This window comes from Musca autumnalis, unplaced genomic scaffold (assembly GCF_047663935.1).
Source record: "Musca autumnalis isolate F117 unplaced genomic scaffold, ASM4766393v1 scaffold_1, whole genome shotgun sequence".
NCBI classification, from domain to species: Eukaryota; Metazoa; Arthropoda; class Insecta; order Diptera; family Muscidae; genus Musca; species Musca autumnalis.
Window position 1 is genome coordinate 202,604,341 of NW_027411644.1, and position 27,978 is coordinate 202,632,318.

Below are 27,978 nucleotides of genomic sequence, written 5' to 3' on the forward strand. Positions count from 1 at the left end.
TATCTAAAATCGGAAGGTACCGTTATATGGGGGCCATACCAACCAATGCACTATGTTGGAAATTTTTGAAGGAGAAATTTTTTTCAAATTATAGGTAATTTGGTCAAAAAAATTAACCAAAAACCCGAAAATTGGGAGGTACGTATGTTGTAGAAGTTTTGAGAAAATTGGCAACTTCAAATGACAAACTATAGTTTGTTCGGTTAAAACTTGTAGCTAAAATCCTCAAAATACAGAAAGCCGAGAGGTTCCGTTATAGGGAGGCTATACCAAAACAAACAAAATTTTACAACATTTGTTCTAGAAATTTTGTGATCACTGGGAACATCAAATGTTAAGTTACAGCTAGTTCTGTAAAAATTTTAGGTAAAATCCTCAAAAACCCGAATATCGGGAGGCACCGTTATATGGAGGCAGTACCAAATCTTAGATCGACCTGTCTATGGAAACAGGACACTTGGGTGTTAAAATACAGGGTTTTAGCTCATTTTTGTGGATACGATCACGATCGACTCAGTATATATATACTTTATATATGATTATTTCAAAGCGTTATAAATGGAAATACCAATTCCATTATAGTTACTTCTTTATGCCGAAGACATTGACATCGACTGATCAACACATCAATAAAAGAAATACCTGATACCTCTGAAAAAGGTTGAACAAGAAGCTGATAAATGGGTCTGGCAGTAAACGGCGCTAAGACTAAGTTGGAGGTATCGACGTGCAATGTGTCCACAGAAATCGGACCAACTCTGGAAGTTGGTATTTAAAATTTTAAAATATATAAAAATTTCGTTGTGAAATAAGAAGAATAACACTATTGGCCAACAGATGCAGCTTTAGGCTCAGTAGCCATTTTTAAAACAAAGCTACATCTCGTTAATCTAAAATCGCACTTTACAGAAAACTGATACCATTCGTCGTAATATATTTCTGTGAAACTGGGTACTTAAGCAAACAGATAAGACAGTACTGGTGTGTTTGAAAAAAGCAAGTAAAAAAAGCGTTAAGTTAGGCCGGGCCAAACTGTTTATACCCTCCACCACAAGTGGTATTGAAGTAAAATGGAACAATTAGTTTGTTTTCGTTTATGAAGAAGACTAACTACTAAATTTCCGATATTTCGGTAAGAGAATCAGGTTGCTCTCGAATCAAATTTAAATGGAAGGTGCTTACACCTGGGAATTTTTTGTGGATTCTGAAACTACAATGTTCATAGATGAGAAAAATCAAAAGATCGCTTTTTAAATAAATCGCGATTCAAGTTGACATTTTTAGGGGTTGTTTTGGTTTTTGCGATTTTGCTTAGAAACCGCAAGTCCTATCAAAATAGAAATAAAGAAAATGTTGTAGCTATCAAAATTCTCTACAAGATTGACCTTAATGACGTTTTCGTAGGTTTTACAACTTTTGAGATATAGAAGTTGAAATTGGGACAATTCAAATTCAATTCAGTTCTGTATCGTCTCCTTATAAAACAATGTCATGACTGCAATTTCCCAACTTAAACTTATATATCTAAAAAGTGGTACAACCTAGGAAAAATTGCATAAGCCAGTCTTGCAGAGAATTTTCACAGCTATAAGATTTTCTCCAGTACCATGCCGATAAGAATTGCCGTATTCAAGTAAATTCGCGAAACCATAACAAAAAAACCTAAAAATGTCAACTGAGCTTCTTTATCTCAAAAATGATACAGCCTGAGAACAAATCATAAACATCAAGCCTGTAGAGAATTTTCACAGCTACAACATTTTCTTTAGCTCCATTTGGATTGGACTTGCGTTTTGCAAGCAAAATCGTGAAAACCTAAAAATGTGAATTTTTACCGCGATTTATTTAAAAATCCCAATAGCGATTTTTTTCTTGTTTTTGGATTTTTCTCATCTATGAACTTTGTTGTTTCAGAATTCACAAAAACTTCCCATGTGTAAGCGGTTTTCATTAAAAGTTAGTTAAGGCGCACCCTTCATGACATTGTTTTATAAGGGGGCGATACAGTCAGTGCATTGTCCCAATTTAAACTTCTATATCTCAAAAATGGTAAAAACTACGAAAACACCGTAAAGGTCAACCTTGTAGAGAATTTTCATAGCTACAACATTTCCTTTATTCCCATTTTGATAAAACTTGCGGTTTCCAAGCAAAATCGCAAAAACCTAAACAACCCCTAAAATGTCAACTTGAATCGCGATTTATTTAAAAAGCGCTCCAGCGAGTTTTTTGTTTTTTGATTTTTCTCATCTATGAACATTGTAGTTTCATAATCCGCAAAAACTTCCCAGGTGTAAGCACCTTCCATTTTAATTTGAGCACCGAGGAATGTGTCTAAAACCTAAAAAATACCGAAAATCAAGAGGTATGCTTCTACGGGGGATATAGAAAGACGTGGACCTGTGCTGACAATTCTTTACTGGAATATTTTATAACCCCATGGAAGACTAAATAACAAATGTCAGTCATTTCGGTGGCATATTGACGTCACAACCTTCAGAATTACGAAAATCGGAAGGTACCGTTCTAGATGGGTTATATCGAAACGTGGACTTATACCCACGAATTTCAGTCGGAAAGGTTTTTACCTCCAACGAACTGTCAGCCATTTCGGTGGGTTGTTGTGGCCACAACCTTCAAAATACCGAAAATCCAGAGGTACCGTGCTATGGGGGCTATATGATGCCGTGGACCTGTACGGACAAATTTTATACCACCAATGAAGACTAAATGACAAATTTTAGCCATTTCGGTAGAATATTGAAGACAAAACCTTCAGAATACCGAAAATCGGGAGGTACCGTTTTATGGCGGCAATATGAAGGTGATGACCTGTAACTACAAATTTCAGATGAACAGTTTTATACCATCAACGAAGACCAAATATCAAGTGTCAGCCATTTCGGTGAAATATTGTAGGCATAACGGTGGAATATTGTAGCCACGGTGCTACCGTGGTGCAATGGTATGCACTCCCTCCTCGTACGCAGAAGGTCGTGGGTTCGATGCCCCAGCTAGGCAACATCAAATTTTTAACGGTGGCGAAATATCCCTCAGTAATGTTCGCTACATTTCTTGAGTATTTCCATGTAAAACTTCTCTACAAGTGGTGTCTTAGGACTCGCCGTTCGGAGTCGGCGATAAACTGTAGGTCTCATAACATTGAGCTAATATGAATCGGGGTGCATTTATTGATATGAGAGAAGTCTTCCTTGTCCCGCCTTGGATGTTTGTGGAACAATTAATATTATATATTACTAGGGGACCCGGCGAACTTCGCCTCGCAGTCTGTTAGGTACTGAACTTTATGGCTTTGGTTCAAACCTGCAGGGTTCAGTTAGGTTCAACCTGTTATTGCTATCACCTTGTAGCATTCGATTACAAATATTTCTTTGTTTTGAACTGTTTAGAATAATCTTTGAAGCAGATACACATTAGACAATTGTACTTTCGTCAATTGTCCGTTTCGTCGAAGAAAGGGTGGTGAGAGGTAATGTGTTTCATTTTCCTCGAATCTCTCTCTCTGCTATACACTGACAATTGCTGCTAGAAAATTAGGTAATTGTTAATCGGGACTATGATATTTATTTAAGAAAATAACACATTTTGCGATGTATATAAAAAATTTCGGTAAAATAGTTTAAGCAAAGTAATATAATAATGCACCTATCGTTTCAAAATCGATGGTTTTCTGAAATCCTTATTTTCACCACTGAACGTGAGATTTCAATCAAGCAATTGAATTCGAAGGAAGATATAGATCGTAAGGATTTTAATTTAATGTCAAGTATTTGAATTTCAATGGCGAATGAGCGAACGGGTTGCATTGGAAAAATATGGTCTTATATTGAGCCATTTATGAATCAGAGATTTTCTATAATCGAAAGGCGATGCCGAACTAAATTGATGTTGTTTATGTTAAATTTCGGATTGAGTCAATGATAATTTGCAATACGTTCTCCAATTTAAGTCCTTTGATGACTTCTTATCTTTTGATAATTTATTATTGCTTCATTACTAATGGCCTGATACAGAATATTTGTCACATAATTCGACCAAAAAATCGTCAGTACCTCCGGTTTCTTGCTTTATTCTTTCCAATGTTTAATGTATTTGGCCATTTGTAGTTGCCTTTCATTTAATATTAATATTTTGTTGATTTTAAAATTTTGAAGTTTTGATACACATATAATATCTATAATATCGCAAATTTATTTTAATTCCATCACACATTCCAAATTCCATTAAAATTGGACATACATAGCGTTTTTGGTGCATCAAAATCTGTCAAAAATATATATGGGAGCTATATCTAGATCTGAACCGATTTATATACATATAATCTCGGAAATTTATTTCTAGACCATATTCAGTCACACATTCCAAATTTGATTGACATTGTGGATACATTGCGTAGTTGGTGAAATGGATAAAATCGGCCGAATATACATATGTATATATGAGAGCTATATCCTAATTTCATGAAAATATGCCCAAAAAATATATTTGGAAGCTATATCCAGATGTGAACAGATTTCAATATAATTTCCCAAATTTATTTATGGACAAAATTCCGCCACATATTCCAAATTTAATTGAAATTGGGCATAAACAGTATATTTGGTGCATAAAATACATAAAATCGGTCATATGTATTCGGCCGATAGGAGCTATATCCAGATGAGAAGAGATTTCAATATAATTTCGCAAATAAATTTCTGGGTCAAATTGCAGCACATTCTAAATTTGGAGAATATATCTGTTACCATTCTAAAGTTATTCACTGTTGTAATATATATGTATGCTGCAACATACTCTTAAAATTTCAGCTAAATTCGTTCAGTGTTTTTTGAGTGCATAAGGTACGAACTACTATACAAACATTATTCTGCTTCATATAGTGGATTCTTGCAAGTTTTAAAACCGAACTAACGACGGCTTTTAAAACAAAAAATGATATGCCTTATTATAACAACAGCGAATTAATGCCTTAAATGTAGGGTTGAATCCGTTTTCTTCAATGATTTCGGCACCAAACGAAGTCATTTGGAAACATGCATTGTATTGCTACGTGTTGGAAAGAAAATGACGCGATTCCGGTGTTCCACCACGTAGCAAGTAATACAATGGCTCTGGGGGTATGGACCATTGTGGTAATTTTACCTTACCACCGAGGCAGCATAATCCATTTGTTTTTCCAGATAACTTCAAAGCACCACAATGGATGTATACAATATTCATCGGCCCAATTTGAATAGATGGATGTGAGCTGTAGTCTATGGAACAATCGTAATGGAACGCTACGCGATTCAAATTCGCACTAACAGCATTTCTTCTTGCGCGTTGATTCAAATTTTGGCATTCTTGTGTTGGTTGGTAAGCTCGACGATTTCTCATCGCAATGTTGGTAATTTCATTGTTTGCTTGTCTTTGGTCTGGGGTTTGGGATTCACGAAGCCTGGCCATACTTGCGCGGCGCTGTTCCCGTGCAGTTTCTTGATCAGCCCTATTTAATTCATATGCGATATTCCTAACTCGAGTTGCATTTCGAGTCCGACGTGAAACATTGTGATTAACACTGGTAAATGAACAAAAATATCGAATAATTTCTGATTTTTCTCCAAATCATAATCAAATAAACAACACATATACATACATACATATGTATGCACGTCTTTATTCTGTATATTGCTACGCACAATTTTCGAATTAATTTTCAACGCGCTTTTAAGAATCGGGTTTCTCTTTTAAATTGGTTTTTGGTTGGTACAAACAATCAATTCAATATCGTTAGTCAAATTGGAAAAAATATTTTATATACAACGTTCAAAATTGACAAAAAAAAGAAACACACAGACAAACAAAATTACAAAATATCTTCATGTTTTTTTTCGCGTTTTTTTAATTTTTTTTAGGTTTTATCCTTTTCTGTCATGAGACGATTCCGAATTGGCGCAAATTGTCAAAATCTGTTTAGCCGTTCTTGAGTTATAAGCGTAGTAACTAACATCATCCTTTTTTATATATATAGATTTCAAATCGTTATAAATGGAAATACCAATTCCATCATAGTTACTTCTTTATGCCGAAGACATTGACATCGACTGATCAACCCATCAATAAAAGAAATACCTGATACCTCTGAAAAAGGTTGAAGAAGAAGCTGATAAATGGGTCTGGCAGTAAACGGCGCTAAGACTAAGTTGGTGGTATCGACGTGCAATGTGTTAACAGAAATCGGACCAACTCTGTAAGTTGTTTAAAATTTTGAAATATTTCGTTGTGAAATAAGAAGAATAACACTATTGGCCAACAGATGCAGCTTTAGGCTCAGTAGCCATTTTTAAAACAAAGCCTCATCTCGTCAAACTAAAATCGCACTTTACAGAAAACTGATACCATTCGTCGTAATATATTTCTGTGAAACTGGGTAATTAAGCAAACAGATAAAACAGTACTGGTTTGTTTAAAAAAAGCAAGTAAAAAAGCGTTAAGTTAGGCCGGGCCAAACTGTTTATACCCCCACCACAAGTGGTATTGAAGTAAAATGGAACAATTAGTTTCTTTTCGTTTATGAAGAAGACTAAATATTAAATTTCCGATATTTCGGTAAGAGAATCAGGGTGCTCTCGAATCAAATTTAAATGGAAGGTGCTTACACCTGGGAAGTTTTGTGGATTCTAAAACTACAATGTTCATAGATGAGAAAAATCAAAAGATCGATTTTTAAATAAATCGCGATTCAAGTTGACATTTTTAGGGATTGTTTTGGTTTTTGCGATTTTGCTTAGAAACCGCAAGTCCTATCAAACTGGAAGTAAAGAAAATGTTGTAGCTATCAAAATTCTCTACAAGATTGACCTTAATGACGTTTTCGTAGGTTTTACAGCTTTTGAGATATAGAAGTTGAAATTGGGACAATTCAAATTCAATTCAGTTCTGTATCGTCTCCTTACAAAACAATGTGACTGCAATTTCCCAACTTAAACTTATATATCTAAAAAAAATGGTACAACCTAGGAAAAATTGCATAAGCCAGTCTTGCAGAGAATTTTCACAGCTATAAGATTTTCTCCGGTACCATGCCCATAAGAATTGCCGTATTCAAGCAAATTCGCGAAACCATAACAAAAAAAAACCTAAAAATGTCAACTGAGCTTCTTTATCTCAAAAATGGTACAGCCTAAGAACAAATCATAAACATCAAGCCTGTAGAGAATTTTCACAGCTACAACATTTTCTTTAGCTCCATTTGGATTGGACTTGCGTTTTGCAAGCAAAATCGTGAAAACCTAAAAAACACCTAAAAATGTGAATTTTTACCGCGATTTATTTAAAAATCCCAATAGCGATTTTTTTCTTGTTTTTGGATTTTTCTCATCTATGAACATTGTTGTTTCAGAATTCACAAAAACTTCCCATGTGTAAGCGGTTTTCATTAAAAGTTAGTTAAGGCGCACCCTTCATGACATTGTTTTATAAGGGGGCGATACAGTCAGTACATTGTCCCAATTTGTACTTGAATATCTCAAAAATGGTAAAACCTACGAAAATACTGTAAATGTCAACTTTGTAGAGAATTTTCATAGCTACAACATTTTCTTTATTTCTATTTTGATAAAACTTGCGGTTTCCAAGCAAAATCGCAAAAACCTAAACAACCCCTAAAAATGTCAACTTGAATCGCGATTTATTTAAAAAGCGCTCCGGCGATTTTTTTTTGTTTTTTGATTTTTCTCATCTATGAACATTGTAGTTTCATAATCCGTAAAAACTTCCCAGATGTAAGCACCTTCCATTTAAATTTGATTCAAGAGCACCGTGGTCCATCTTTGCCACAATAAATTAAAAACTTCTTTCGAAAAGGGGTTTTTAAACTTCTAAATTTTTTTACTGAAAAAAGTTTAAGACTTGGCGTCGAAGCGTGGGTATCCGGGAACCTAGAGCAGATAGGAGAAGATAGATTAAAAATTCGGAAAGAGCATACTGGAAACCCTTAAAACCACCTATATCCCAAAAAGTGAAAAATAGCGTATGGAACAATGGATATAAATAAATCAAAAATGTAGCCAAAACCCTCAAAATACCGAATATCGTTAGGTAACGTTATATGGGGGCTATACCAAAACATGGACCTTTGCTTAACAATTTTTAATCGAGATGTTTCGCGGCTGCCAAATGTCTAATTACGGGTTGTTCAGACAAAAAGTGTAGTTTAATCCTAAAAATACCGAAAATCGGGAGGAACCGTTATATGGGGGGTTATATGGACCTATGTTGACAATTTTTGGTGGAAAAGTGTGATGACCACTAAGAATTTCAAATGTTGAATAACAGCTATTCCGATTAAAAGGTGCAGCTAAGATTTTCAAATTACTAAAAACAGGGAGGTGCAGTTATACGGGGGCTATATCCAAACATGGATCTCTGTTGACAATTTTTGGTGGAGAGGTGTGGGGACCACTAAGAACTTCAAATGTCAAATCACAGGTAGTTCTAATAGCCTCAAAATATCTAAAATCGGAAGGTACCGTTATATGGGGGCCATACCAACCAATGCACTATGTTGAAAATTTTTGAAGGAGAAATTTTTTGCCCACTGGTTACCTCAAATGTCAAATTATAGGTAATTTGGTCAAAAAAATTAACCAAAAACCCGAAAATTGGGAGGTACCTATGTTGACAATTTTTAGTGTAGAAGTTTTGAGAAAATTGGCAACTTCAAATGACAAACTATAGTTTGTTCGGTTAAAACTTGTAGCTAAAATCCTCAAAATACAGAAAGCCGAGAGGTTCCGTTATAGGGAGGCTATACCAAAACAAACAAAATTTTACAACATTTGTTCTAGAAATTTTGTGATCACTGGGAACATCAAATGTTAAGTTACAGCTAGTTCTGTTACAAATTGTAGGTAAAATCCTCAAAAACCCGAATATCGGGAGGCACCGTTATATGGAGGCAGTACCAAATCTTAGTTCGACCTGTCTATGGAAACAGGACACTTGGGTGCTAAAATACAGGGTTTTAGCTCATTTTTGTGGATACGATCACGATCGACTCAGAATATATATTCTTTATACACTCCACGTCAGTAGAATAGAACACCTAAATTTCTGTTAACGTTAGCTTATTTATCCCGAAGCGAATGAATCTACGTTTTTAATCTTGTAGGGATTTAAAGACTATGATGTTCCGTATCAAACACAGAAAGAATTATGTTTCTAGCTTTCCGCGAAATGATTTTCTGATCATTTTTCCGATAGTACTATGAAAAATAGGCATTTATTTTCGGTCATCAGGATAGAACAGTCATTTTATTTTCGTGAATTGTGGAGATACTATCGCCGAATTTTCTTTCAGTCGATAAACCAAGGCTTTCTAACCATTTTCACCAATAAAACGATATAAATAATTCCTCGGACGCCGAAATAACAGCGTAATCGGGTTTAAATTGACAGATAATAGAAACATCTAGGAATATCAATAGGAGTCGCGCAGCTATGTCATATTTATAAGATATTATAAGATAGAATATGACACAGACAACCTCGACGGATACAATCGAGTGCTTCGGATGCTGAAAAGATGGAACATTTTCAAAATAAGTATGAAAAACGTCAACATTTCTTATAGAACAAGTCTGTCGCGAACAAGTCTGCCGTTTAAAGGTTTGGACATGTGCTCCACATTTAGAGGAAGATTATCTGATATGAAAACAACCGCTATTTTAATACACTGAGCGAAATTTTAGTACTTTTTAAAAGCTATTTACGCAACCTAAAACCTCAATTTCCATGACTGTGTTTTCCCGCGAAAACGGGGCTTTTACATTTGCGAATTCAGTTAAAAAACTACTAATTCGTAAAATCCGGTATGGAGAGCATAACCTGGTCCATTTATATTGGAGCATAACACTGTTGCGAACAGTCGCGGACACCGAAATAAGAACACATATAAAATTCAAAGTCCAAAGGGTGTGTTCAATTTGAAAATGTGCCAAAATTTTCCTCAGTGTATTAAAATAGCGTTTGTTTTCATATCATATTATTTTCCTTTAAATGGGGAGCATATTTCCAAACCTTTAAACGCCAGACTTGTTCGCGGAAAAACCCTTTTTTTGAACAAAACATCATGGTTTTTATAAAAAATATTGAAGTTTTTCATAATTATTTTGAAAATGTTCCATCTTATCAGCATCCGAAGCATTCGATTGTATCCGTCGAGGTAGTCTGTGTCATATTCTATCTTATTGTGAAGAAATATGACATAACTGCGCGACTCCTATTGATATTCCGAGATGTTTCAAATATCTGTCAATTTAAACATTTCAATGCTGTTATTTCGGTGTCCGCGGAATAATTTATAGGTTTTCTTCGGTGAAAAATGATAAGATGGCCTTGCTTTATCGACTGAAAGAAATTTCGGCGTTAATATCTCAAAAATTCGCGACAATAAAGTGAATGTTCTATCCTGATGACCAAAAAAAATGTCTATTTTTCATAGCACTATCTGAAAATTGATCAGAAAATCATTTCGCGAAAAACTAGAAACTTAATTTTTTCTGTGTTTGATACGGAACATCATAGACTTTAAGTCCCCACAAGATTAAAAATGCAAATTCATTCGTTTTGGGATAAATGAGCTAACATTAACAAAAATTTAGGTGTTCTATTCTACTGACGTGGAGTGTATATGATTATTTCAAAGCGTTATAAATGGAAATACCAATTCCATTATAGTTACTTCTTTATGCCGAAGACATTGACATCGACTGATCAACCCATCAATAAAAGAAATACCTGATACCTCTGAAAAAGGTTGAAGAAGAAGCTGATAAATGGGTCTGGCAGTAAACGGCGCTAAGACTAAGTTGGTGGTATCGACGTGCAATGTGTCCACAGAAATCGGACCAACTCTGGAAGTTGGCATTTAAAATTTTGAAATATTTAAAGATTTCGTTGGGACAACAGATGCAGCTTTAGGCTCAGTAGCCATTTTTAAAACAAAGCCTCATCTCGTCAAACTAAAATCGCACTTTACAGAAAACTGATACCATTCGTCGTAATATATTTCTGTGAAACTGGGTAATTAGGCAAACCGATAAAACAGTACTGGTTTGTTTGAAAAAAAGCAAGTAAAAAGCATTAAGTTTGGCCGGGCCAAACTGTTTATACCCTCCACCACAAGTGGTATTGAAGTAAAATGCAACAATTAGTTTCTTTTCGTTTATGAAGAAGACTAAATATTAAATTTCCGATATTTCGGTAAGACAATCACGGTGCTCTCGAATCAAATTTAAATGGAAGGTGCTTACACCTGGCAAGTTTGGATTCTGAAACTACAATGTTCATAGATGAGAAAAATCAAAAGATCACTTTTTAAATAAAACGCGATTCAAGTTGACATTTTAAGGGGTTGTTTTGGTTTTTGCGATTTTGCTTAGAAACCGCAAGTCCTATCAAAATGGAAATAAAGAAAATGTTGTAGCTATCAAAATTCTCTATAAGATTGACCTTAATGATGTTTTCGTAGGTTTTACAACTTTTGAGATATAGAAGTTGAAATTGGGACAATTCAAATTCAATTCAGTTCTGTATCGTCTCCTTATAAAACAATGTCATGACTGCAATTTCCAAACTTAAACTTATATATCTAAAAAAATGGTACAACCTAGGAAAAAATACATAAGCCAGTCTTGCAGAGAATTTTCACAGCTATAAGAATTGCCGTATTCAATCAAATTCGCGAAACCATAACAACAAAGCCTAAAAATGTCAACTGAGCTTCTTTATCTCAAAAATGCTACAGCCTGAGAACAAATCATAAACATCAAGCCTGTAGAGAATTTTCAAAGCTACAACATTTTCTTTAGCTCCATTTGGATTGGACTTGCGTTTTGCAAGCAAAATCGTGAAAACCTAAAAAACACTTAAAAATGTGAATTTTGACCGCGATTTATTTAAAAATCCCATAGCGATTTTTTTCTTGTTTTTGGATTTTTCTCATCTATGAACATTGTTGTTTCAGAATTCACAAAAACTTCCCCTGTGTAAGCGGTTTTCATTAAAAGTTAGTTAAGGTGCACCCTTCATGACATTGTTTTATAAGGGGGGCGATACAGTCAGTACATTGTCCCAATTTGTACTTGAATATCTCAAAAATGGTAAAACCTACGAAAATACTGTAAAGGTCAACCATGTAGACAATTTTCATAGCTACAATATCTTTATTCTCATTTTGATAAAACTTGCGGTTTCCAAGCAAAATCGCAAAAACCTAAACAACCCCTAAAAATGTCAACTTGATACTCGATACTAAGAGCTTCATGAAATGCTCCTTCCATATCCTCAGTACGCTATCTGTATCAGTTACCAGATTCCCTTCATGATCTTTGCAGGAGAATGTGCCTGCACCATACCTTTCAGTCTGGTGTTTTACACTCTGGTAAAATTTGCGGACTTCATTCTGACTCCTGAACATCTCGAGTTTCTCACGCTCACGTGTTTCTTGCTCTTTTTTTTTCTTCTGAAAATACGCTTCTCCTCTCTCCTCTTCTCCCGATATTTTTCTTTCGCGCTTCGTGTTGCTATTGAATGCAGGGTTGCTCTGTATGAAGCGTTCTTTTCTTCAGTAGCCTTACGGCACTCCTGATCGTACCATAGATTTTTAGGTGGTGATTTTTGGTACCCAAGCACAGATTTTGCGGCAGTTTGAAGTGAGTGGGCTATTCTTTGCCACCGCGCTTCAACATTATCGGGACAAGCAGTTGCGTCTTCCAGCATGTGAGTCAGTTGAGCGGAATAGGCTTGTGCTATCTGTTGTGTTTTCAGCTTCTCGACATCCAGCTTCCGTTAAGGCGAGTGCGTACCTTTGCTGCTACAAGGAAATGGTCCGAATCGATGTTCGCTCCTCGAATCGATCGGACATCTAACACACTGGACGAGTGTCTTCCGTCTATCACAACATGATCAATCTGGTTTCTTGTTTTCCCATCTAGGGATATCCACGAGGCCTTGTGTATGTCGAGGTGTTGGAATCTGGTACTGCTCACTACCATGTTTTTTGCCGCTGCAAAATCGATCAGCCTCATTTCGTTGTCGGATGTTATTTCCGATCGTAGGACCAAAGATATTTTCTTTCCCAATTTTAGCATTAAAATCTCCTAGAACAATCTTAATGTCATGGCCAGGGCAGCGGTCATATGCTCTCTCTAGGCGCTCGTAGAATATATCCTTGGTCTTTTCATCTTTTTCTTCGGTCGGGGCATGGGCGCAGATGAGACTGATGTTAAAAAACTTTTATTCGGATTGTGGCAATTCTCTCATCATCAGGAGTGAAGCTGGAGACGAGATTTTTAAGCCTCCTATTTACCATAAATCCAACAACTAGCTCATGTTTCGTTTCATGGCAGCTATAATACAGTGCGTAATCGCTTGTTATTTTTACGTCTGCCCGGTTCCATCGCACTTCCTGTAAGGCGATAATATCAGCATTGTACTTGTCAAGTACATCCGCCAATGCGCAAATTGCACCTGCTCTGTAGAGAGTCCTGACATTCCAGGTGCAGATTCGCAGATTATGGTCCTTAAAACGTTTGCTGGGTTGGTCAACTTTAGAGGGGTTTGTTTTTCTTCTTTTTCTTTGTTTTTTTCATAGTATGCGGTGTTTTGACGGGGTGAGTTACTAGCCCAACGCCCAACCCAAGTTTTTAACGTTCTTATGGGTGAACGCGCGGCACATGTTAGCTCACTACCTTCAACGTATGTTAAAGGCAGCTCCCCAGCTGACACCACGGGGAGGTCAGTGTCCACTTGAGATGAAAGAGGGACCAAGATAAATCCTGGGCTTTGCCATGTTAAAGCCGGTCAAGACCGTTGCTTGGTATCATTCATCCCCTACGTCACCCATATTGACGTCACAACCTTCAGAATTACGAAAATCGGAAGGTACCGTTCTACGTGGGTTATATCGAAACGTGGACTTATACCCACGAAGTTCAGCCGGAAAGGTTTTTACCTCCAACGAACTGTCAGCCATTTCGGTGCGTTGTTGTGGCCACAACCTTCAAAATACCGAAAATCCGGAGGTACCGTCCTATGGGGGGTACATGAAGCAGTGGACCTGTACGGACAAATTTTATACCACCAAGGAAGATTAAATGACAAATTTTAGCCATTTCGGTAGAATATTGAAGACAAAACCTTCAGAATACCGAAAATCGGGAGGTACCGTTCTATGGCGGCAATATGAAGGCGAAGACCAGTAACTACAAATTTCAGGTGAACAGTTGTATACCCCCAACAAGGAAGACCAAATATCAAGTGTCAGCCATTTCGGTGGAATATTGTAGCCATAACGGTGGAATATTGTAAACACGGTGCTACCGTGGTGCAATGGTATGCACTCGTGGGTTCGATTCCCCTGCTAGGCAACATCAAATTTTTAACGGTGGCGAAATATCTCTCACTAATGTTGGCTACATTACTTGAGTATTTCCAAGTAGGTCCCATATCATTGAGCTAATATGAATCGGGGTGCATTCATTGATATGAGAGAAGTCTTCCTTGTCCCGCCTGGGATGTTTGTGGAACAATTAATATTATATATTATATTATAACCTTCAAAACACCGAAAATCGGAAGGTACTGTTCTATGGGGGCTATATTAAGGCGGAGACCTATACCGAAAAATTGCTGGGGTAAGTTTTATACACCAAATGAAGATCAAATACCAAATTTCAGCCATTTCGGTGGGTTGTTGTGGCCACAAACCTTCAAAATACCGGACATCAGGAGGTACCGTTCTATGGGGGCTATATGAAGGCGCGGACCTATACCGACAAAATTCATATAAGTTTTATACCCCAAGTGTAGAATAAATACCAAATTTCAGCAATTTCGGTGGAATATTGATGTCACAACCTTCAAAATACCGCAAATCGGGAGGTACAGTTCTATGGGGGCTATATGAAGGCGCGGACCTATACCGACAAAATTCATATGGAAAGTTTTATACCCTAAATGAAGGCCAAATACCAAATTTCAGCCATTTCTGAGGAATATTGAAGCAACAGCCTTCTAATTACCTTAAATCGGGAGGTACCATTCTATGTGTGCTATATATGAAGGCGTGGACCTATACCGACAAAATTCTGGGGGAATGTTTTATACCCCCAACGAAGACCAAGTATCTAAACTCAGCCATTTCAGTGTGATAATGAAGCCAAAACATTAAAAATACCGAATCGATCGGGTGGTATCACTCTATGGGGGCTTTATCGAAACGTGGTTATAGCCCATTTGCAATACCAAACATCCTAGGAAAAATAGAAACTTCTACACCAAATTACAAAACTCTATCTTAAAAATTGCGAATTGTATCTTGATTTCAACAGACGGACGGATGGATGGACAGACGGACATACGGACATGGTTATATCAACTTAGAATTTTACCCTGATCAAGAATATATATACTTTTTTGGGTCTCCGATGAATATTTCGATGGATTACAAACGGAATGATAATTTTAAAAATTTGGGTGGTTCATTACAAAAAATAGCTAAGACCCTCAAACTACTCAAACATGAACCTGACAATTGTTGATTATTGAGTTTCGTGGTTGCAGGGATTTAGACATTTTATGTTCACGATCGACTAAAAATTTTAGCTTATATCCACAAAATACCGATAATTGGGAGTTGCCGCTATGTGGGACCTATACCTAAACATTTACCTATGTCGACAACTTTTGCTGGAGAAGTTTTGCACCTGCATTGAATCTCAAATGTCAAGTTACGCTTAGTTCAGTCAAAAAATGTAGCTAATACCATAAAAATACAGAAAATCGGGATGTACCGTTGTATGAAAGCTATACAAAAACATGGGCCTATGTTGACAATGTTTGATGTAGATGTGACCTGTAAGAACCTTAAATGTCAAATTACAGGTAGTTCGAGTAAACATTTTAGATAAAATCGCCAATGTACCGAAATTCGGATGTACCGTCATATGAGGACTATACTTAAAAATAGGCATATTTTGACATGTTTTGTTAGAGAACTGCATCCTTTTAGGGTTTAGACCTACTAACCGAACACACCCTCACTTGGATCTTACCACCCCAGGCCATGACCCGAAATTTGTTGCACTGTGTTATAATCGATTTTCTGCGGTTATCAAAAAGTCGAAATATAGGGATTAAGGACAACTGAAATAATTCCCAGACCGAAAAATATCATTTTAAGTTTAAGACCAAAATCGAAAAGTCTAACAAGTAAGCAAAGGCTATAGTCGGACGGGGCCGACCATGTGATACCCTACACCACAACCTGTCGGAGTATTTCAGCCATGAAAAACGTCTCTACAAGTGGCAACTTAGGACACTATCAATAACTTAATATGAATCCATTGATATAAGAGAAGCCTCTCTTGTCTTCACTGGGATATTTGTGGAAAAATATATAAATTATACATTTCTAAATAATATTCGAAAATTGGAAAATTCACATTGATTAGCCCCTCCTGTTACATCTTCAAATTGTCTTTGAGTATCAGGTTCCTCTTTAGAATACACTTAAAATAAATACATATATACCACGCAATTTGGTATATTTCATAATTGGGAAAATTGGAAGTTTATTGAAGATCTAGCGTCCAAAATTGTGCACTTGTACCTCACATATGCTTCGAAAGTAGTTCATTGTGGGCATATATTGTGATATCTGAAATATATTTTATACCGGCAGAAATAACTAACAATGAATAGAAATTCAAAAATTTTGCATGCAAACAAATTTATAAATCCCAAAATTATTCATATTCAATTAAACAGCAAAGAAGGGAGTATAAGTCAGCGGCGCTAATGGTGATATACCTTTAGCCTCTACAAATATATTTATTTTGTAACACGAATTTGCTTCAAAATACGTGAAATCTGTAGGTATCGTAATATGGGGATATACCAAATTAATTTTAGTAAGCTAAATTCTATTAGAATTATTATTATTTATATTTTCAAATTTGTAATTTTAGTTGGAGCCGGCAGGGGTTTTTGGAACTTCTGAACGATTATCTCAGGAAGTATGACTTACCTCGGGAAAGGGACCAGAATACGGAACGTAAAAAGAACCTTCTTCAAAAAGAAAATAATAATCAAATATATCCGATACGGCTCTTCAAACTGCACTTTCCCAAATTTTGTGTGGGAGGTACTCGAAGGACGGACATATATAGTCCATATTCCGACCTGACACATGACTGAATGAAATAATACGATGTGTAAAGTTTCGACCAATCAGAAAATCCCCTTGAGAGTTAACTTGCGGATTTGCGGCGCAAGTACAATCTGCTGAAAAAAATCATAACGATTCAAAAGGACTCTTAAATTTCCCTTTTTCCCGAATTTTGTTTGGGAGGTACCCTAAGCACCGATATAGTCTCTTATCCGATCTATATCTGGAAGGAATAATAATATATGGAAAGTTTTTAGCGAATCGATTGCTCACTTCGCCAGTTATCGTTCACACAAATTTTCGAAAACAATTTTGAACTTTTTTTGGGATAGGTGTGTACCAACATCGCCTACATTCGAACTTAAACAAAGCTTGGGCAAAATATTACGAAGTATAAAATTTGGTTCTAATCGGTAGATCCGTCCGAGAGTTATCGTCCGCATCAGCCAGCTAGACATTAAGAGAGACAGATGAACGGACAGGGCTAAATAGACTCCAAATTGTCTGAAACGAATTTCGTCCAAATATACTTGGGGTCTAAAACCTATATTTCGATGAGACACATCTTTGGTCGTATTTTGTTTGTATCCCCTTTACCCTAAATCATGAGGTGTAAGATAGGTGGAGAGGCGACCCCATGTTGCAATATTTGTATAAAAATCCAATTTGACAACTGAACTGAAAATTTCTCTGTCATGATAGATAGATAGATAGATAGATAGATAGATAGATAGATAGATAGATAGATAGATAGATAGATAGATAGATAGATAGATAGATAGATAGATAGATAGATAGATAGATAGATATTGTGGTTCTCTACACAAAACACATTATATATCAGGCAGAAGGTGCGTTGTCTAGCAGACACATTATTGCAATTTGCATGATTTTTCCATATGTGGGCTCCTTTGCCGGTATATGCCCTCCAGGAATGAAAATATGGACCAAAAATAAAATTTGTATATTTTTCATACAAAAGTAATGGTCTATGTCAACCGCTAAATAATATCAGATAATCATGCAAACTTATAGGCATTTTCTTCAACCTAAACACTTACCGCGTGCAAAATTTCGTGACTATTGAGCTATAGTTGCGACCTCTAGCGGGTTTATGATTACATTACAAACAAAAAAATGGATATATTAGGCTGTAACTCTGTTATCTGATCACGTTCATCAACATAATTGACATCAATTGAAAGGTCAAGAGATCGTCTTCCAAATATAATTCACGAGTGGGGAAGGTGTCTTTCAGGAACAGAGATATAAGCTGTTTATTAAAAATTTTCACAATTTTCACACAAAAGTTGTGGTCCATTTAACCCTCTAAATAGTATCTGATCGCCATCTCAAATTGCAAGCTTCTTCTTTGTCATATACTCTTACCTTATTTAAAATTTCTAGGCGATCGGACTATTATTGCGACCTACAGAGCAGCTACAAAATCTGATAAAAATTATGTTTTTGGTCCATTTCACCCGCTAAATATTTCACGATCATCACCAATCAAAATAGCGATCTATTCTGATGTGAAGCCGACCTCCATACCAAATTTTGTGACGATCGGTCCATAATTGCGGCCTGGAGTTTGATTACAATTTATAATGGACAGACGGAGACACGGACGGACGGACGGACGGACGGACACACATCTCAAATCGCTTTATCTCGCCGAGATATGAAGATTGGTATACCAAATTGGGGGTCTCCGACGAATATTTCGCGGTGTTACATGAATTTTTCCCAAAACAAACTTATAATACCCTTTCCACATAGTGGTGTAGGGTATAAAAATCGATTATTGCTTTTTATTACCTATCCCTAGTTGAACCAATGTGGTTCAACCGATTGAATATTTAGTTCTCAATATCCTTTTGAATTTGTTATGGTAAATAATATATGTATTAGCAAGATGTCCTGGACTATTTGGATCACACAATGGTTTGTTTTATTTTACGAAGTGAAACTCTTTTCGAACCTTTCGGTTTTTTTGCACTTTATTTTCTTTTTCTTCTTTGAAGTACAAAAATAAAAGATTGATTTTCGGGAATAATTTCGCAACAACAAAACTTTGAGTTTTCTTTTGTTTTACAAAAATTATAGAAATTTTGATGCATCAACTAAAACTAGTCAACGAATTATGCATAGAAGAATTTGTTTAGAATCGTTTAGCAAATTACTTAGAAAATAAATAAGGAAATAAATATTAATACACATTACAAATATAAATAAGGAGGTCCACGTTCTTGCGTGGGCCATTCGTACAAAATATTGAAATATTTTACAAAAAAGATAGACAACTTGTTTCAATTGGTTGCGGGCGGGGATATTGCATATTGGATGGATGGATGATGGCATGGGGTGTGAATGGCATTCACACTGCACATCGCCCTTTGGTAGTGTATAAGCATCTGATACAAATGTTGTACAAGACAAATCATTCTTTGTGATTTGGAACGGCCGTTTGGGCGGTCGGTCGGTAGGAAAAAACAACTGGCCGCACAGTTACATCCGCCATTTTCAATCATTCTTTACATGGCGGTAATCATGTGGCTGTCATCCTGCTGGTTGTCGGTGATCAATTTCGACTTGGTTTTCGAAATGTCGACAATCTGTTGTTTTTTGCTGTCATCTGTGCGGTTGGTATTGTTGGCGTCAATATCATCCTCATTAATGGTGTCTGTCGCATATGAATTGGGTGGCGGTGAATCCCGTTCCTCGTTTTCTTCGTAGATAACATCACAATTTGTGGGTATTGACTTGGGTGGTGGCTTTTTGACTTGCTTTGTCTTTTTGTTGCTGTTCGCATTGTTCTGCTGCAGCTCATTCATTTGAATTTGCATTTCACGCAGGCGATCAGTCAAAAGATACATGTCACGTTCCTGTGATTCACAGCGTTCACGCAATTCAGCAATTTCTCGCAAATCTTCAGGGCGAGGATCACGTCGTTCATAACGCATACGCATCTCCTCAAAGAGATTGGTAAGGCAGCGACATTTTCGATGTAATTGTTCGATTTCGTTGGCATTGCTGATGTCACGTTTGTCGAGAGCGATCTTTTCAGCATCATAGGCAGCCTTGAGATCTTTCAAGTCACGTTTGTAGCGCAGTTCGATTTCTTTAACTTTCTCCTCTGCATCGAACATTTTCTGTCGGTGTCTTTCGGCCAATTCTTGTAGGGCTTGTTCCTTTTCTGCTGTTAGCTTGGCTCTGAGTTTTTGCAGTTCCTTCTCATGTTCTGCCTTTAATTCTTGGGTATTGATTTGTAGTTCCTTGGCAAATTCTTCCTTAACTTGACCCAAACGTTCACGGAATTTTTCTTCCATTTCTTCCTTCTCTGCTTCGAACTCACTACGTAATTTCGATTCCAATGCCTCTCGTCGCTCTTCCTCTTGACACATGGCCTTTTGGAAATCACGATCAGCTCTATCCAAATGCATGCGTGTCTGTAGTAAAGCATGATCGGATTTTTCACGCAATTCTAAGAATTCTCTGGATTTGCGTTCCAGAGCCTCTTGGGCTTCCGTCAACTCCGCCCTCAGTTCTTCTTCATTGGCGGTATAGCGGTTTGTCAGAGCTTTCAACTCTTCAACATGTTCAATTTGTAGCTTATCCAAGGCATCACGACGCTCATCCACATAAACAGATTCAAGTTCATTTTTCAGTCTTGTCATCTCTGTGTACAGTTTATCTTCCCAAAATGCGGCAGCTTCGTTGCGTACTTCATCGATACGATAAATCATTTGACGTTCCTTATCATAGAGAGCATTATCACAATGGAATTTTATTTTTGTTACAGCCTCAATTTGCTCCTGAAGACTGGTGTTGGCTGTCTCCAGCTCTTGTTTGAGGGATTCAATTTGTGACATCAGTGTCTGTATTGAGGTGGCCTGTTCATCGACCACACCTCGCAAAGAAGTCATCTGTTTTTGATAGATTTTTAAATCATCAATTTCTCTGCTAAGCGTTTCCAGTTCATTTTCTAGAAGTTCAACATTTTCAACAGCTTCTCGACGAGCAGCTTCAACTTTATCAATTCGTTCTTTGCACTGTTTTTGGGTTTCACGTAACTGCCATTCACAATCGGTCATTATGGATTCTTCACGTTCTGCAAGAGGGGGAGAAACAAAGAAATAAATGTAAGTCAACTGAAATTAAATAAATATGTATGTATATGAAATTAAATGTTTGACAATATATTTTCGCGTGTATCAGAATTATTAAAAACTACTCTGAGTACGTTCTTGTCGATAAAACCAAGTCCGTCTGCCCGCCCGTCTATTAAAATCAAGATACAGCTCGCAATATTTGAGATAAAGCTTTATAATTTGATACGAAAGTTCCTATTACTCTTAGGATGTTTAGTATTGAAAATGGGCTATATCGGTGCACGACCCCATAATACGGTATCTCCGGATTTTCGATATTTTCAATGTTTTATAGTGCGTTTAAATATAACCAGATTTAACAAACCCAGTGGGTTTCAAATGTCAATTCCTTTGCGTATACGCCAAATAAATCATTATTAAGAAGGTTAACCCTGCAAAAGGTTATAATATAAACATGGCCTTAGCCTCATAATTATACCGAAATTTCGTTATTTTGTTCTTTTAGAACTACAAAACTTTCCCCCAGAAATTTGTCGGTACATGTCCACTTATATACTTATATATACTTATATATACCAAAATGATTGTCTTGACGAGCTGAGTCGATCCGTCCGTCCGTCTACCCATCTAGACCTTGTTATCACGCTAAAGGTCGTAATTTTGATCGGATCGTTTTTTGGTTGTTAATGGGGGTCCCGGATGGGAAGAAGGCTACTGATTTTAGCGATGGCCGGATAATAATAAATAAATGGGCAAAAAACTTATTTGGGGAAAAAGTCAACGTTTTTTTTCCAAAGCAATTACATTGATGCAAAGTAGGTTGGCGAATGTGATCAAACAAGGGAGATATCACAATAGTCCGTAATGCATCAAATTTGCCATCTTTTTTTTTGCAATTACGTTACATGTCGCAATGTTTATCGCAGAGAGAAAGAAGCATATTGAACTTGGTGATAGTCGGATAATATTCCTTAAACTAAATGTTTACCAATGAAGAACTTATGCACAAGGGTAATGGTGTAGGTTATCACATACTCGGCGCCGTCCCGACTATAGCCTTTGCTCACTTGTTTAGGGTTTCAAAACTTCCCCCAGAAATTTGTCAATGCAAGTCCACGTACCGGTACCGCCCAATTTTCGGTATTTTCAAGGTTTTCGCCTCTTTACCACACCGAAATGGCTGGAATGTGGTTATCGGTTGGGGTAAGAAACCATGTCCAACCGATATGACTGGAATTTGCCATTTGGTCTTCGTTTGGGATATGAAACATTCCCAGGGAATGGTATGAACAGGACCATGTTTGATTATAACCCCCATACTTTTACATTTCAACTTCCGCCGGACCGAACTTTTTATAACCTCTAGCATGAAATATTCTCAACAAAATTTTAATAATTATTCTCCTTTCTGCCCACAATTTTAGGTGGAGAAGTTTTTGGACCACGAATACCCCAAATGCCTAAACTAGGACAGAAACTGTATCCAAAAATGTCTTCAATCGGGCGGCAGCTGTCGTTGCTTTCAACATAGGAAATTTGTGTGTGGAGAAGCTTTGTGTCTGCAGGGATCTTCACATATCAAAGAATGGATATTTTAGTCAAAAACTGAAATCCGGAGGGTCAAATTGTAGGTAAACAAGTAAAAAAGTATCAGTCGACTTTGCCGACAGAGATATACCTCCAGCCTGTGTGGATTGAAATACTTTTTTAAAAAAAATTATGTATTTAGGGGGTTTTTAAAAATTTGGGCGTATGAACCGATAAAAATATGGATATGATTAAAGCACAAAAATTTGCGGGGATACCGATAGATAGGGCCACTAGGAAAACCTTCGGTAAAAATGTCCATAGTTTCCTCGTACAGAACCTTAACACATACATTTTGAATATTTTTGTGGGTGGAACCCTAAGGATTGGGCAAATAGGGCCCAGATTTGAACATAAACTAAGTTTCGACAATATTTGCTCAGGAAGTGTGGATTTGCCCCTGATGAAACTTGTACCGTCGTATGCGGGGTAGTGAATACAAGTTGCTACAATAAAAATCAAAAAGATTCGAGAGCAGATCCTAAACTGAACTTTTCCAAAATTTTGTGTGGGAGGTACCCGAAGGAGTGGACCATAGAGTCCATATTGGAACCTAATCTAAGTCTGGTAGAAATTTTACGATGTGCACCAAATCGGTTACTCCCTTCAAGAGTTATCTGGTGTTATCTGTCCCATCTTCGAACATAAACAAAGCTTGGACAAAATATTACGAAAGCCAATTTTTGGACCGAATCGGTTGACCCGTTCGAGAGGTATGCGCTCCAGCCAGACAGACGGACGGACATGGATAAATCAACTTCAAATTGTCTGAAACGGATTTCGTCCAAACACACTTGGGGTCTAAAACCATTATTTCGATGAGGCACATTTTGCCCGTATTAAAGTGTATATACCCTCGTTAGCATAAATGCTGAGGGTACAAAAAGAAATTATTTAATATTTTTAAAATACCTAAAATCGGGAGGAACCGTTAAATTGGTGCTATACCAAAACATGGACCTATTTGAACAATTCTTAATGGAGAAGTTTTGTGACCAGGAGGAACCTGAAATATCAAATTAAAGGTATTTCGGTAAAGAATGTAGCTAAAATCTTTAAAATACTTAAAATCGGGGGTATCGTTATATTGGGCTATTCCAAAATATGGACGCCTGTTGACAATTTTTATGGAGAAGTTTTATGATCACAAGGAACTTTATACATGAAAAACAGGTAGTTCGGATAAAAAATGTAGGTTAAACCCTCATACCGTACCGGGAATAACGGTAGCTCCGGGGTATATACGAAAAAAAGGTCATATCTTGAAATTTGTTGTTGAGATGTTTTGTGATCTCTGGGAAACTCAAGTATCAAATCACAGGTAGTTCGGTATAAAATTTAGGTAATGTCTTCAAAAAAAAAAAAAAAAACAAACAAACATTGTTCCACAACATCCCATACGGGACAAGGGAGACTTCTCTCATATCAATGAGTGCACCCCGATTCATATCAGTTCAATGATATGGGACCTACTGTTTATCGCCGATTCCGAACGTCGTGTCTTAAGACACTACTTGTGGAGAAGTTTTTCAAGGCTGAAATACTCAGGAAATGTCGCCAACATTACTGAGGAGTATTTTGCCACCGTTGAAAAATTTTGATGTTGCCTGGCCGGGGAATCGATCCCACGACCTTCTGCGTGCAAGGCGTGCGTGCATACCATTGCACCACGGTGGCATCCAATATCTTCAGAATACCTATAACCTGGAGGTACCGTTATATGGGGGCTATACCAACACATGGATCTTTGTTGAAAATTTTTGGTGGGGACATTTCGTCACTGCACGGAACCTCAAATGTCAAATTATGGGTAGTTCCGTCAAAAAATATAGCTAATATCTTCCAAATACATTAAATCGGGAGGTTATATGGGGGCTATATCAAAATATGGACCTATGTTGACAATTTTTAAGGGAGAAATTTTGTTGCCACTGGGAACCTAAAGTGTAAAATAAGCGGTAGTTCGGTCAAAAAGGATAGCTAAAAAACTCAAAATACCTAAAATCTGAAGGCACTGTTGTGCTGGAGCTATATCAAAATATGGATATTTGTTGATCTATGTGAAGAAGTACCGTGACAGCAGTGAACCTCAAATGTCAAATTATAGGTAGTTCGGACGAAGAATGTATCTAATATCTTCCAAACATCTAGAATTGGGAGGTACCTTCCTATGAGATCTCCACCAAAACATTGAACTACATATATTGACAATTTTTGATGGAGAAGTTTTGTGACCTCTGGAACCTAAAGTGTCAAATAACAGGTAGTTCGGTAAAAAAAGAAGCTTTGACCCCCCTCAAAAAAAAAAAAAACACACACACACCGAGGATTGGGAGGTATCGTTATATGGGGCTATACCAAACCAAACGCTAGAGTCATTACAACAGACGGATATGGCTAGATCGGTTCAGAATTTCATATATACATATATGTATACTTTTTGGTTACTGCGATGTGTTACAGACAGAAAAACAAAGTTAATATACCCTGCATACTATGGTGGAGGGTATTAAAAGTTAAGAATATTTAGATTCGAACTATGCTTGAAACCAAGTTCAACGTACTGGGAAGTTATCGCACTAAAGTTAAACGAGATATATGTACCTCAGACTGCGGCATAATGAATAGAAGCAAACCAACCTGTTCTTAACCCTAGATGTTTCAGCTGTCGTGGGAAAGGTGCCGATACAGAATTCGATGTAAGTTTGCCAATTACAATGTGCAAAGATTGGACTCTCTTTAAGAGACATTTTAGTTGGTGGCCGTAAGGATTTTACAGCTAAAAACAACGTGAAAGGTTTTAAAATGTTGCAACATGAATCGCGGGGACTACCAAGATATGCTCCTAAACTGCACATTTCTGAACAATTTTTGAATTTGAATTTTCGTTTGGAAGGTGGAGAAATATTGCGCTTTGCAAAGGTTGGACCAATGTCAATTACTTCATTAGATAGTGGGATATTTTAGAGCTTTTAGACCATTGTGTTAAGAAGCATGGACTTGCCCATGAAAAGCATTACATGACAGTAAATAGAGGATTGCAAACGATTCTCGAATAGCCCTTAAACTGCACCAAATAGAACAAATTTAACTATTGTGGGTGAGGAATCCTAATTTTTCTTAGAAGTTGATTAACGTTTGCAATAAATTTTAGGATGTGTAAAGTTTCGGTACAATCGAATAATAATAATGATAAGTTTTGGTGCTTAACAGTAATTTTGTTTAATGGCGATAGTGTTTCTTAACATTTTAGGACCATTATCACAGGAAGAATAGACGGAAAATGTTTATAGTCTAATAATGGGCAGCGAGGACAACATGTTGCAAAAAAAATTTCAAACTTATACGGATATGTCCTTACATAAAATAATTGTTCCACAAACATCCCATAAGGGACAAGGGAGACTTCTCTCATATTATGATATGGGACCTACAGTTTATTGCCGAGTCCGAACGGCGTGTCTAAAACACAACTTTTGTAGAGAAGTTTTACGTGTCTGAAATACTCAGAAATTGTCGCCAAGATTACTGAAGGGTATTTTGTCACCATTTAAAATTTGAAGTTAACTGGCTGGGGAATCGTTTTGAAAAAAGGTGGCAATGCGACCCATGCTTCAATGTACGTATAAAAATCCAATTGGACAGTTACTACGCTAGGGCACCATGTAATTTGCAATAATGTAAAAACTGGGAATGGGACAATGTGGTTCTCTACACAAACCCCATTATATATTAGGCAGTAGGTCCGTTATCTATCAGACACGTTATTGCATTTGCATCAGGGGGAAGGGTCAGGAGTTCTTTTTCCGTATGAAGGCTACTTTGCCGGTATATGTCTTCCAGGAAATAAAATATAGACCAAAAATATTTGTTTTTTTTTATACAAAAGTAATAGTCCATTTCACCCGCTAAATAATACCAGATCATTATCCAAAATTGTAGGCATCTACTTCTACCTAAACTCTTATCTCGTGCAAAATTTCGCGATTACTGAGCTATAATTGCGACTTCTAGCGTGTTTATGATTACACTACAAACAAATAACAGGGTATATTAGGCTGTAACTCTGTTATCTTATCATGTACACCAACACAATTAACATCCATAGAAAGGTCAAGCGTTCCCCTTCCGGGCAAGTAAGCTATTACTTGCCCGGAATGTATCTTACAGGAATAAAGATATAAGCTGTATATTAAAATTGTTCACAATTTTCACACAAAAGTTGTAGTCCATTTAACCCTCTAAATATTACCTGATCGCCATCTCAAATTGCAAGCTTCTTCTTTACTGAGGGGTATTTTGCCACCGTCGAATAGTGTTCTGATGTTGCCTGGCCGGAGAATCGAACCCACGACCTTATGTGTGCAAGGCGGGTGTGCATACCATTGCACCACGGTGGATATGTTCTTACACTTTTGTGAACATTTTTGAAAATTTCTGTGGGAGGTAGCCGAAGGTCCATCTTTGAATTGGATCTAAGTTTGAAAAAATTATATGAGGACCAAATCATGGAAAAAATCTATTAATCCTTTCTAGTGCCAATGCTAAATCGACACCAAATTGTCTGAAACGAGTTTTGTCCAAAAGTACCTGGGGTCTCGAACTGATAACTCTCGATTTGGTTTAAAATTTCCAAATCGAGAGATATCAGTTCGTCCAAACTTAGCTTAAGTTCAGTCCAAACTTAGTAAGTTTTGAAGCTGGGCAATATCGATTCACAAATTCCTCTACCTCCCCCCAAAATGTGAAATCATGACACTAAAATGGTACACGCGATATCTCTGAACAGAGAAACCAATTTGGTCCAAACTTAGGACCTCCTAGTAATTTGTCCAAATTTAGTTTAACTTCTATAATCGTCCATATCGGTATTCTCTTGGGCCTGTCCATGCTTCCTGACATAGTGGTCCAAACCAACTAAAAAAACTGAAGGGTGCGCTATCTACCGAAAATAAATGACTCCCAAAATAGGATAAACTTCTAAAGTGGACTATGTCTATCCATTCCTTCAAGTACATCCTCCGAAACACTTTTGAACTTTAATCC

At 36.9% G+C, this 27,978-nt stretch overlaps 1 protein-coding gene across 2 annotated transcripts in view; it reads right to left on the reverse strand.

Annotated features, from left to right (window-relative positions):
- Window positions 1-19,215: 19,215 nt before the first annotated feature.
- Window positions 19,216-27,978, reverse strand: part of LOC141388988 (uncharacterized) — a 53,160-nt gene continuing 44,397 nt past the window's right edge. For both annotated transcript variants that reach the window (XM_073959927.1, XM_073959928.1), the window contains one exon: window positions 19,216-21,344. In XM_073959927.1, coding sequence (XP_073816028.1) covers window positions 19,768-21,344 — 1,577 coding nt within the window. In that variant the 3' untranslated portion in view covers window positions 19,216-19,767. The remainder of the gene's footprint in view (window positions 21,345-27,978) is intronic.